The following is a 13011-nucleotide window of genomic DNA, read 5'->3' as shown; positions in this document are numbered from 1 at the left end:
CTGAAAGAGACACTCTGAATGGTAAGAACATCTATGTTTTGGTTAATACAGTTAACACTGCACATTATTCAAACGTGTGAATGTGTGAAAATGTGAAACTAAAGTGCTGAGGATCATTCTGAGCGTACGGTTAATGGGAAAAATGTGCTAAATAAAGTTGATTTACCCCCAAAAAATAAAGCCAGATTAAAATTGAAGATATTTCCTAACAATTATGCAATGTTTGTTAGTGAATTTTATTCATTAGATCATAGTTTCCTTTCAATGTTATTCTCTTTAAATGTTGTTAAGGTTTTTGTCCCCCAATGGAATCCTGCTTTAAGTTTGTTTTATGTTATTTCTGTAATTATCATCCGTTTTTATAGTTCATTTTATAATTTTAATGGCAAAATATTTTAATTTATAAGTGAAAATTCTCAAAATTTACCTCACTGATGACAAAACAACAACAGATGTTTACAAACTGTCAAATTTGATATTGGATGCATCATGTTTAATAATTTTTACTTTAATAACTTTTGTTCAGTGCTGTCAGTGTCTGTTCAGTTTGTGTTTATTATTTGTCAACATTTGAATCTCGAGTGATTTCAACTGCTTTCCCTAAAATTTTGACCTTAATAATGTTCTTTCTGTTTCTGATGATCAAAACATCATTTATTGATTGTAATGTAAAAAATTGAATAGAATGAGCAATGTTAAGATTTATTATAATTTTCACAGAAAGACATCATTTATTAGGAAAATATAAGAGTCTAAATTTTTAGTTAAACTGTTTTGTTTGATATATATATATATATATATATATATATATATATACACGTATAAACATTTTATGTTTAAATATAAACATACTAAATATTATATTATTTTTCCCTGATGATTTGCAGAATATATATATATATATGCTACAAATCTTCAGGGAAAAATAATATTTCTATTTATTTAATTTATTAATATTAATAAGAAACAAAATACACACTTGCACTCCACGTTCCAAATTTTAATTTTAGAATTTTATATATATTTTTAAAATTAAAATAATAATTCAAATAAATTCAAATAATTGCAGTAATTTATTTAAAATAAATTACTACAACAAATAACCTATAACTTAAAACTTTGCGCGGGTTTTTATTATATGAACACAAAACAGAAATTAAGAATGTAATTTAAATACTAAATAAATAATTCACGTCAGAGCGTCCTGTCATTGGTCCGCGCGTACACCCCGCCCCCCAGAGGCTCTTTTGCTTCTCCCGCCTGCGCCCTGGACACCGTTGCTAAGGAATCCCGAGTACGCGCGAACGGGTCGGAGGCGCGCAGCTCGAGCGCTGCTCTCAGTGCTCAGACATGGCGGCGGACCTGAACCCGGAGTGGCTGTCTTGCCTGCCTTCCTCATGGAGTTACGGCGTGACCCGGGACGGACGCGTGTTCTTTATCAAGTAAATATCAGCGGGGTGGAAAGTTGGGGCTCGTTTCGGCTCGAATGCCTCTCGTCGGTTGTTTTTTTCACCTTCTCTCCCCCTTTTTTCTCACCCAACAGTGAAGAAGCGAAGAGCACAACCTGGCTGCATCCAGTCACGGGAGAAGCCGTCATTACAGGGCACAGAAAAACTCCAGGTAAGAGGCTTTAACGGCTTTTATCACTGGGAAAAATCAGTGTATGAGAACTGCGCGGAGAAATGCAATCAATGCAGCTGCAGAACCGCAGCTGTGGCAGAACGCGACGCACACAATGTCAGTGCGTTTGCGTTGCGTTGCATGCATGCAACACACCTGAACGCGCAGTATTTGACAACTTGCATTTGGTCATTCACATTTCTGAAGGGTCGCATGGTCGTTTTTTCCCGCGCGATCCGTTTGATTGACAGCTGTCATTTATATCGCACTCATTAGATCATTTGACAGCAACTCTACATTCCTCATGGCGTTTTAAAACAAACTTCCAGAAGCCTAAATTTCATTTGATTTGAGTTATGCAAGCCTTAACAGTTTCTTTGTCACAATACAAGGTGAATGATCCACATTTACATGTTGATCTGCAGTATACAGATGCAATAGGAACACAGCAATGCTTGTGGGCATTGAACAGCACTGCAGATCACGGGCATGATGAGAGATGTGCTGTCCGCTGCAGCCACTCACTCTGGAAAGATGCTTTTTGCATGCAAAACTCATTGTCCTCGTGTCTCCTTTTCAGATTTACCCACCGGATGGGAAGAAGGATATACGTTCGAAGGAGCCCGCTGCTTTATCAAGTGAGTTGGAGGTTCATCTCCTGGCGGAAGGAGGATATTTCGCTCTCTCCTGCTTGTTTGACAGCAGCAGTGGCGGCAGTGATTTCAGATCGCCGCCCCCTCTCACACACACACACATACCATAGCGTTTCCAGAAATGCTTCTGCTCGCACACTGAAGGCATACACAAGTCGTTAGAGCTCTTTCCCTCCCTGTTTAAAAAAAAAAAAAGTAATTACCGTGAGGTTGACGGAGGGCTTGACAAGCCCGTGTGATTCAAAGCTCTGTTGGCTGAACAGGCTCAACTTGTTGGTTTCCACCGAGTGAATCATATTAACCCTTGTTTGTTCAGCTCTAGTCTACTGCATGTTTAGGACAAAACTGTTGCGCCCTTCATGTGGTTTTCATGTGCTGCTTTTCATTTATCAGGTTGTGGTGTGTTTGATTGGGTGTGTGTCTTGGCTGGAGAGGAGCTTAGACAGTAATGGGCTTTTTTTAATTCAAATTAGTGAATGTCGCTTTTTAAAGACTATTTTAATCCGTGAATGTGTTAAAAATGAACCAGGTTGTGTATTAGTATAATATTTAGCTATTTTGAGATTATTCATATCAATAATTTGGATTTTATCAGATTAATACCTTTTGCTTGTGCCATTTTGTTGTGGTTTTTAAGGAAAATAGTGTTAATTTCGTCAGTTTACATCTCATTTGTGGCTGTGACATTTTAAAGGTGCAGTAAGCAATTTCTGAGAAACGCTGTTGATATTTGAAACCACCAAAGCAAACACACCCCTACTCAAAAGATCACACCCCTAACTTGATAGCTCCGCCCCCAAATTCACAAACACGCTATAGCCCAAAGTATAGTTCACTTTTTACGTGTATGCGAGGGTAAGCGTACTGTGCGCGTGACGCGAATTTGTCGCATTTAATTGTTTTTGCAGTAATTAGTTTAAGCTACAGCGACGATGGAGGCCTACATAGACGAGAGATTGTGCGAAGAGGTTAGAAACTCTAGCATGAAAGAATACAAAGATGTTTCCATGGGTTGTAACTCGTGGCAAGAGATTGCTCAAAACTGCGCATGCGTACGAGTCGAATCAAGTATGCTTTGCAAGGTTGTGCATTCGACTGTGCAAATGCTGCGTCCGAAATCGAATACTTCTCTACTATATAGTATGCGAAAAACAGTATGTGAAGAGAGTAGTATGTCCAAATTCATAGTATTCAAAAAACAGTACACGGATGACGTTTCTCAGAAATTGCTTACTGCACCTTTTAATATGCAAATATATGTATGTAATATTTAAATATGCATTGTTTATTGGAAGTTCTATATTTGTTGACTATGCTATAAATATTTTTATTTTTTCCTGTGCGATCCGTTTGACAGCTGTCATTTATATCGCACTAGTTAGATCATTTTATTACCGTTTCTCAGAAATCACTTACTGCACCTTTAATATGTATCGGTATGTAATATTTAAAAATTCATTAATATGCATTGGTTATTTGAAATTCTATATTTGTTGATTTATAAATCGGTTTTATAAATATTTTGCATATTAAGTAGTAAAATTACTTGATTTTCTTCATCATCGGTGCCTTAACATGACATAACAGTATTATTAGAGCAGTTATCAGTAGCATATCATGCAAATTTATTTGATTTATAGTGAAGAAAATGTTGCATCTGAATGGGCAGTTTTACTTTATTGCTAAAATGAACTTGCATCCGAACGGTTTGCTTCGCATTTTTGCGAAGCATGTGAGACAATCTTTAAGCAAAGCCCTTGTTGTGTCATCTTTGGTTACTTAAGGCGGTCTGGAATGAATAGATGTAACAAACAAATTTAGCAAGGACAATATTTTGACCACTATAGTCTGTTGAATTGCTTCCTACTTTATTTTTATGTAATATTTTGTATGCATGCTGTGTGCTTTGTAGTTTTGTTCCCAACCCAGTCCAGGGCTGAGCTTTTTAAGGCAGTCGGAGGCTGATTTAACACAGGGATTTGAGCTAGAATCACGTCAGGATTGACAAGCTAACCCTTTCTGGACCTTTCCTCCTCCACTGAGGCATGTGGACGCTGCATCACTGTCTGCTTTACTTAGGCGAACACGCCTGGGACACGGCAGCCCGTGATACCCTCCGATGATCTAACTGCAATCTCACCGCCGGACAAATCCGAGGACTGGGTCATGTGTATCGTCTTTTGCTTGAATGCACCTTTTTGTCATCCTCTCTGTGGATTACCGTGCCGAGCGTACAGACTCTCTGGACCCCTTTACTGCTGCGCCAACGATACCTGAAGGCCCAGAACTGTTGCTCACGCATTTGAAATGAGACTTCTGTGTTGTGGATCTTCATACTGATCTAAGACCTGCAATATGAGAAACTTTGAAGGACAAGAATGTTGACCAGTGGCGATGTGGGGAACTTGCTCATGTTACTGCAGCGGCAAATGGCGGATGGCCAGAGATTAAGAGAGATATGGGGTCATTCATTATACTTGCACAGAGTCGCTCGGGGACTGGAGAAGGAGCGACGCTCATAAGCAGCAAGTGGCTTGTGGTATTTGATCCATTGGCTCAAGTCTGTCAGAATTCCTGCAGTGTGCGAGGATGCTTTTTCTGTGTCACCCAGGAATAGCACGGCTAGCCAGAGGACGCTGGGATGCAGGCTTTGCTGTGGTCGCCGTGCAGAGAATTCATAACTCTTTTTAATCCCAAAAGAGTGAGCGCCCACATTTTTCCAATTCGTGATTTTTCCCTTGCAAGGACTCAATGCATTCTTTAATAAACAGGAAAACTACCCTGAGTTGCATTTCCCAGAAGCCAAAGATCTTTGAAACCATTGGCTCTCTAGAAAGCCATTAACTATGTAATCTTAAATTGTAAGTATAAAATATACATATATATATTTGTTTGTGTACATCTGAATATTTTGTAAATAATAGATATTATTATTATATACAACTGGTGAAATTCTGCACCTGGAATTTGATAGACTAACATTTTTTATAGTGAAGTTGAAATAGCGCTGTAAAATCGATTAATCGCATCTAACAAAAGTTCGTGTTTCTTCATATATTTGTGTGTGTATGTTAGGGGTGCAATGGTCCTCGGTTAAAAATCGAACCGTACCGTTCTCCACTTACGGTTCGGCACGCACTTGCACCGCAGTCCATCTCGAATGACGATGAATCTATAGGCTAATATGGTTTGTTGAAAATAGCAACGTGTAAAACAGACAGACAGAGTTTGGATAATGTATGTTACAGTCGATGAATACGCATTCTGGCTTCCCAAAACGTTACAACAGCGATAATCAAAAAGCATGGACAAAAACTCACTCTTTGTAAACTTGGTTCACTGCGAGTGGCGTATGCTGGAATACGCCGTCATCACTCGGGTGTTGATAGTAGGAGACATATGAACAGCACACGTTGCTATCTGTGTTTAAACTAAACTCATTTAAGCCTAGCTAATTTAAACATTCAAGAGCAAGACGTGAAAGAGAACTCGCGCGCGCTATGAGAAGATTTGTGTGTGTGCGCGGGGTTCATCGGAAGCGCGCACGCTTATCTCAGACAGAGCGCAAATACTGAGTTCTCCTTCAAGTTTTGCACTTGAACGGACAAATTCACACAAAAATGATGTCAACATGCCCATTTTGGCGCGCAGCCTAGCAATAGTCGGTTATGTCTTAAGTGAACGTATAACAGTCGAAAAAATACAACGCATGTGTGACAATACTGGATCGTGCATTATGTCTTAAAGGGAAAGAACTGCTGCCTGTGTTTTTAATGTTAATCAAACAACAAATGACAAAGAAATCACTCACTGCTCTTTACTGAATAGCTTTTGTAACTTCAATAATGATTAATCTTTATTTAATTTATACAGTGAAGATAATATGCAGTGTTATTTTATATTTGAGTACTTTATTCATTTTCTGTACCTGAAAACTTCTGTTAGACAGCTGAAAAAAAGCACTGCTTATTTTATTTGAATCTTTGCTCTATTGTATTGATTTTTGTTGTTGCTTGTAGTTTGATTATTTGTTCTTATTTTCTTTTTTATTTGACAGTAGTCCTGTTTTCCCTGAATATAGTACATACCGAACCGTACCGAAACCGTGACCCTAAAACCGTGATACAAACCAAACCGTGAGTGTAATATATATACATATATATATATATATATATATATATATATATATATATATATATATATATATATATATATATATATATATATATAATATGTAATAATATAAATATATATATTAGTGCTGTCAAAGGATTAATCGCATCCAAGATAAGTTTGTTTTAATGATATAATGTGTGTACTGTGTATATTATGTTTATATAAATACACACACATACATTTATTTAAGAAATATTTACATGTATATTTATATATTTCTATTTATATTATATATTCATATAAATATTTTATATATAAGTATTTTATATATAAATATATTTTTTTAAATATATACATGCGTGTGTACTACATAATAAATATACACAGTACACACATATATTATGTAAACAAACTTTTATTTTGCATGCGATTAATCATTTGACAGCACTAGCATGTATATATTTGTGTACATATGAATATTTTGTAAATAATATATATTATTATTATTATATACAACTAGTAAAATTCTGCACCTGGAATTTGATAGACTAACATATTTTTTTAGTGAAGCTATAGGGCTGTAAAATTGATTAATTCTACAGAAACGCACATCATCCTGAACGGTTTTGGCATTATCACTACAAATCTATTTTTCTATGGCCACAATAAATGGGATATTTACTTCTGGAGCTCTACAAATGAACCCTTTGTCTTTCTTTAATGGCCTTCGAAATGGAAGGTGAGGAACAGCGACTAAATAATTGAAGGAGATGACCTGTGATCTACGCCTGGAGCGGCGTGTGAAGCAAAGGTTGCGCTGGCCGTTGAAAATCTGTTCGTGTTGTGTGGCTAGCTGAAGACCGATCTCTTTTGCCTTTTGCTTGGCAGCTGTTGCAGTGTCTTGGGAATGCTGCAAAATAAACAGCTCATGAAGACACTCATGTTGGTCATTAGTTTCCGCCTACTGCCTAACAGGCCGCAGATTGGGCAACACGACAAGAGGCGGAGGATGAGCTCCCTCCCTGTGTCTCGCTCATGCCTTGTGTTGCAAATTAAAGGGGGAATGCAGTGAAATAACACGCACTCCAAAGAGCATTAGAGGTTACTCAGAACGAGTGCATCTGACTGAATGGAATAACCTTTTTTTTTTTGTGATGTTATTTAAGTGTGCTTGTTTTCAGAGATGCAATCTGACTTTTTCTGGGGCATTTCTGACTGGAGTGGGAAATAAATGGAGTGATGTGGCGAGATGTGAAGAGGGGAAAGTTGCAAAGGTCACTTATTCAGCTGTGGCGTGCTCTTTCCGAAGGGGTGTGTGTGTGTGTGTGTGTTGTGTAGATGTTAGATGGGTCATAGCAACACTGACGTAACCAGTGACGTAAATTCTGGGTGGGAATGTCTGTTTGTCTGACGATCATTGGTAGACGAAAGTGATTAGTTGACCTTGAAACTTTTCACCTCATCACACGGTACTTTGCAGTCACTATAGAGTACAACAGTCGGTTTCCGGAAGTAAAAACTCCATTCAATTTCTCTATAGGGAAATTGATTTTTAACGATAACTTATAAACCTTTTAAAGTCAGACCTACTGTGAGCCACGGGGTTGTTAATCGGAAGTATTTGCTTCTGTTGAAGCCGTCAACCTGCATTATTTCAACTTATTTTTAAAATAATCGTGTTTAACAGCAGAGTTCATGATGAAAAACTACATTACCCATGATGCTGTACAGCCAATCAGGAAGTCAAAACAATCTTGTTCGCTCCACCCACTCCAATGATGCACTGCAAACGACGTCTCACTACATCACAAAATACTTAAATATTTGAATATATACATAATTTGGAAGAAACTCAAACTTAAAATATATTGTTTTTTTATATAATCAATGTTTTTTTAAATAAATAGTTTTCTCCATCATTTTTAATTTGATTATGCTTATTATGGAATATGCCTTTGTTGAAGCTTTCAGCCCACATTATTTCAAATTATTTTTAAAATAATTGTTTATCAGCAGAATTCATGGTGAAAAACTACATTACCCATGATGCCGTGCAGAAATTCCACCAATCAGAGTCAAAACAAGCAAAACGTGCCAAAAAGATCTTGTTGGCTCTGCCCACTCCCATTACGCACTGCAAACGTCATCGAGTCATTCTTCCTACGCTCTCAAAATACTTAAATATTTGAATAAATGCATATTTTGCAATAAACTTAATATATATTGTTTTTATATACTGTATAATCAATATTTTTAAATGAGTAGTTTTATATTTATCCATCATTTTTAATTTGATTATGCTTATGATGGTATTTGCTTCTGTTGAAGCCGTTAATCCGCATTATTTCAACTTATTTTTTTAAATAATCCTGTTTAACAGCAGAATTCATAGTGAAAAACTACATTCCCAGATCACTGGAAATCACTGGTGATTTCTTTGTTATCAAAACATGTATAAATCCCTATGGGGAAACATCAATGGGAAATATTCTCCCAGGTTTAATAAAAGTTTAATAATACAAGGTTTCTGTAAGATTTACTAGTTAAATGGTCATTTAGCAATCCAGCTAACTGTAGTGAACTGTTGTTTCTTAGTGGATGTGTTTTAAAAGTGAACAAAAGCAAGGCAAATGAAAACACGGCACAGTCCACTGCAGGTGTTTCCACATTGGCTGTCGTCTGTCCTGCAGATGCTGTTGAATGAAATGCTCCTCACTTGTTTAGCTGTGTGTGTGTGTGTGTGTGTGTGTTTCACTCGTTTCCTCATTTCCAGAGCAGCAGTAACGTGAGATGCTGTGGTTTTAGGACAGTTAAGTGGGTCGATGGATGGGTGGAGTGAGTCCACAGTGATGAAAAGCTTCCTAATGCTTCCTATGACTGTTGAATCATGTGGGGCCCACTTCCCTCGCTCTCTTTCTCTCGTTCACTCGCTCTGAGAGCCATGGGGCAAGTAGAAATGGTGTGAAAGGGTAAATGACGCTTGGCCCTCTGATTGTTTTGACACACGAGCCAGGAGCTGACAGCTTAGTTCAGCGCTCAATAATGCGACTCCAGTACGAAATATCAGAAATTGGCTTTGACTGCATATAAACTTTTCTTAGTCTGGTCTAATTGGAAAAAGAAACTCCTTTTCCACTGAAATGTTACTGGTGCTTATCACAGAATCGGCCCTTATTTCCACTGACTTGTGGCCTGAGAGATGATGTCACTGATTGTGTTTCTGCATAACCTGCCCTTATACAAACATGGCCCATCTCAGTCTTTGAGTTTTAATTTTGTGATCATTTTAATTTCCAGTGTTACTTAATTCTCTTAATGGCATCAGAACTGGCTTTGATGCAACGGTTGGATTGCATTTAAATGTTACAATTAACATAAACATGACAAGAAATTGTTTTTGCAGCTTATTCATATGAATGGCGCCACATTATGCTTTTCCAGTGTCAACGGCTTTGTTGATTAGAACTGGAGCGATCTGTTTAATTTTGTTATCAGTCGGGTGTTGTTTTGCAATGTTTTTTTCCTGGTTTGCAAACAGTTTAAAAAATTGGCTGGTGTGGAGCCAGTTTTTTCAGCCCAGAATTGTCTTTTATTCTTTCCAAATACTGATTTTTATATATATATATATATATATATAATATATATATATATATAACCGATCAGACATAACATTATGACCACTGATTATCTCTTCATCACGGCACCTGTTAGTGGGTGGATATATTAGGCAGCAAGTGAACATTTTGTCCTCAAAGTTGATGTGTTAGAAGCAGGAAAAATGGGCAAGCGTAAGGATTTGAGCGAGTTTGACAAGGGCCAAATTGTGATGGCTGGACGACTGGGTCAGAGCATCTCCAAAACTGCAGCTCTTGTGGGGTGTTCCCGGTCTGCAGTGGTCAGTATCTATCAAAAGTGCTCCAAGGAAGGAACAGCGGTGAACTGGGGCTGCATAGCTGCAGACCAGTCAGGGTGCCCATGCTGACCCCTGTCCACCACCAAAAGCGTCAACAGTGGGCATGTGAGCATCAGAACTGGACCATGGAGCAATGGAAGAAGGTGGTCTGAATCACGTTTTCTTATACATCATGAGGATGGCCGGGTGCGTCTGCGTCTCTTACCTGGGAAACACATGGCACCAGGATGGAAGAAGGCAAGCCGGCGGAGGCAGTGTGATGCTTTGGGCAATGTTCTGCTGGGAAACCTTGGGTCCTGCCATCCATGTGGATGTTACTTTGACACGTACCACCTACCTAAGCATTGTTGCAGACCATGTACACCCTTTCATGGAAACGGTATTCCCTGGTGGCTGTGGCCTCTTTCAGCAGGATAATGTGTCCTGCCACAAAGCAACAATGGTTCAGGAATGGTTTGAGGTGCACAACGAGGAGTTTGAGGTGTTGACTTGGCCTCCAAATTCCCCAGATCTCAATCCAATCGAGCATCTGTGGAATGTGCTGAACAAACAAGTCCGATCCATGGAGGCTCCACCTCGCAAATAGCTAGGGGTTATGATCTATTTTCGCTCATTTTTTGCCAGAAGTTTTTCACCTAACCATTGGGTATAAAACATTGGTCAGTGTGGAGCTAATTATTGTAGCCTAGAAACTTGTGATGCACCAAAATGAAACATCTTTGCTGAATGATTAACATGATAATACCTGAATAATTTCAAGTTTCTATTATGCAATATGTTTTCTTGCTTTTAGCCAACCATTTTCATCAGGCAAAATTGATTCATCTTTTTTGTGAATGTGAGGAACATACGCTTTAAGATTGGGCGCTTGAACCATCCTGTTGGGGTAGCCAGACAACTAATTCTGTAAGAATAGTTTCGTTAAAGACCTTACGAGAACCCAATGCCCAATTCAAGATTCCTTCCAGGTTTGGAAGAAAACCCTTGGGTTGTAGCATTTAGCTCAGTGACAGCATTATCCCAGATGCCAGTGGGAGGGGTTACTCAGCTGTTAGACACTTAATATTGGCTTTGGATGATTTGTATGAGTGGGCTGCTAAATGAATGGGTAGATGGCAGCTTGGGAGATGATGGAGTGCTCATTAATTCATAGTCAGCGGCCGGACGCTCTCCGCAGCCTCGGATTCTGCTGATGCAGAGCCATGATTCATATCTCAGATGGGGTCCGGATAGACGTTTAAACGGATGGATCAGCGCTCCTCTGACTTGGGCGACCAAGCATGGCTTTCTGGGTCAGCCCACTGGCTATGCTGCAGAACCAAACCACACGTTTTCAGAGATTTTAACAAGACGCCAGTGGCGATCGTTGGCTTGCGATCCTCATTAGAGAACAAGAACGCAGCTCCGAGGTCTCAAGCTCAGCGTGTGCATTGTGCCGCCGGTGGCTGGCTTTCTTTGTTGTTAGTGTGTTGACCGTGCAGTCAGTGTGGTGGAGCAGGTGATGCAGACATTTCCCAGCGTTGGCTCGCTGCATGTGGCCCCCGTCCTGCAGCACAACCTGTTTTATCTCTCTCTCCCGCTCAGCACATCCTGCGGTGTGATTCAATAGCACCAGGCACCCATCCTTCCTCCTGCAGGAGACAGGAGTATCCTGATGGACAAGCCAATAAATTCACTTGTTCACCCGTTTTGACAGCACCATAATTTTTCAGAGCAATTCACGATTGCAGGGGCGTCTTTCCCTTAAAGTCACCGTGAAATTAAAAATTGACAATTCCTGTTTTATGCAATATTGCAGTATTTATTATATGATTTATCCATGCACATATTTTGTTTAAATTCATGTGCATCATAATCTTTAATCAAAATAACTTCCCCCTCCCTCTTGCTGCGACATCTCTTATCTTCTCTTCTCTGATGATGAGGGCGGGGCAACCTGTCACTCACATGAGATCAGCCAATAGCAAACCACAACCAACCAATCAATTCCCCATGGACAAAATCAAGTCCCGGCCTACATTTGTTCTTGTTTGCGAAGCCCATTCACTTGGATATATGTCACAATATGGAAGAAATGACTATCGCTACTTCCGTTTCATGCCGACTTTAAGGCAAACCATTGTTTTTTCATGCACTGGTCAATTTTGAGATTTTAGGCTATTTTCCTTCTATAAAACTAGTGGAAAGAAAACATCCAAAATACACATTTAAGTGTTTATTTTATCACACCTTTTCTATTTGCGTCTATATATTCAATTATAATGCATATCTTTCTCAATGAGTTTTTTTTTTTTTTTTTTTTTTTTTTTTTTCTGCACTGAACTAGAAATCTGAAGTTTTATTCCCATCTATATTCTGAAGGTTTTTATAAAGGGGTTTGTATATATATCATTCGCCTGATTTTATTCTTAAAAATATGGTGAATTTTTTTTTCTGGCTGTTGACAGTATTTTCTGATTTATGGAGTTAAAAAATCCCTTCTGTAAAAAACTTTAACTCTAATATGTCAACAAGAATTTTGAACCAATGTTCAGATTTCTGGTTTGGGATTGTATTCAAATGAGTACATTTTTAACTAGGTAACTTGGCGCTCACTGCCACTCCTCAGTTCTGTGTTCATATCATTCCTCATGTCGTTGAACTCTACACTCCCAGACTGTGACCGCATTAAGCAAATACACATCAAACGCCTGCTGCTTTTATACCGAT

At 38.6% G+C, this 13011-nt stretch overlaps 2 protein-coding genes across 35 annotated transcripts in view; one reads left to right on the top strand and one right to left on the bottom strand.

Annotated features, from left to right (window-relative positions):
* sypl1 (synaptophysin-like 1) overlaps nt 1–13011 on the bottom strand; it is a 454480-nt gene that overhangs the window by 211937 nt on the left and 229532 nt on the right. The window lies entirely within an intron of this gene.
* Nucleotides 1264–13011, top strand: part of plekha5 (pleckstrin homology domain containing, family A member 5) — a 149620-nt gene continuing 137872 nt past the window's right edge. For 18 of the 34 annotated variants that reach the window (XM_051890690.1, XM_051890688.1, XM_051890687.1 and 15 more), the window contains exons 1-3: nt 1270–1442; nt 1544–1620; nt 2201–2258. In XM_051890690.1, the coding sequence (XP_051746650.1) occupies nt 1351–1442; nt 1544–1620; nt 2201–2258 (227 nt within the window). In that variant the 5' untranslated portion in view covers nt 1270–1350. Of the gene's footprint in view, nt 1443–1543; nt 1621–2200; nt 2259–13011 lie in introns of those variants that run through there. The other 16 variants (XR_007929732.1, XR_007929730.1, XM_051890661.1 and 13 more) reach the window with 5 other exon arrangements.

Source organism: Ctenopharyngodon idella, chromosome 4, assembly GCF_019924925.1.
Source record: "Ctenopharyngodon idella isolate HZGC_01 chromosome 4, HZGC01, whole genome shotgun sequence".
In the NCBI taxonomy this organism is placed as follows: domain Eukaryota; kingdom Metazoa; phylum Chordata; class Actinopteri; order Cypriniformes; family Xenocyprididae; genus Ctenopharyngodon; species Ctenopharyngodon idella.
Note: the sequence above shows the minus strand (reverse complement) of the source record. Positions and strands in the feature narration are given on the sequence as shown.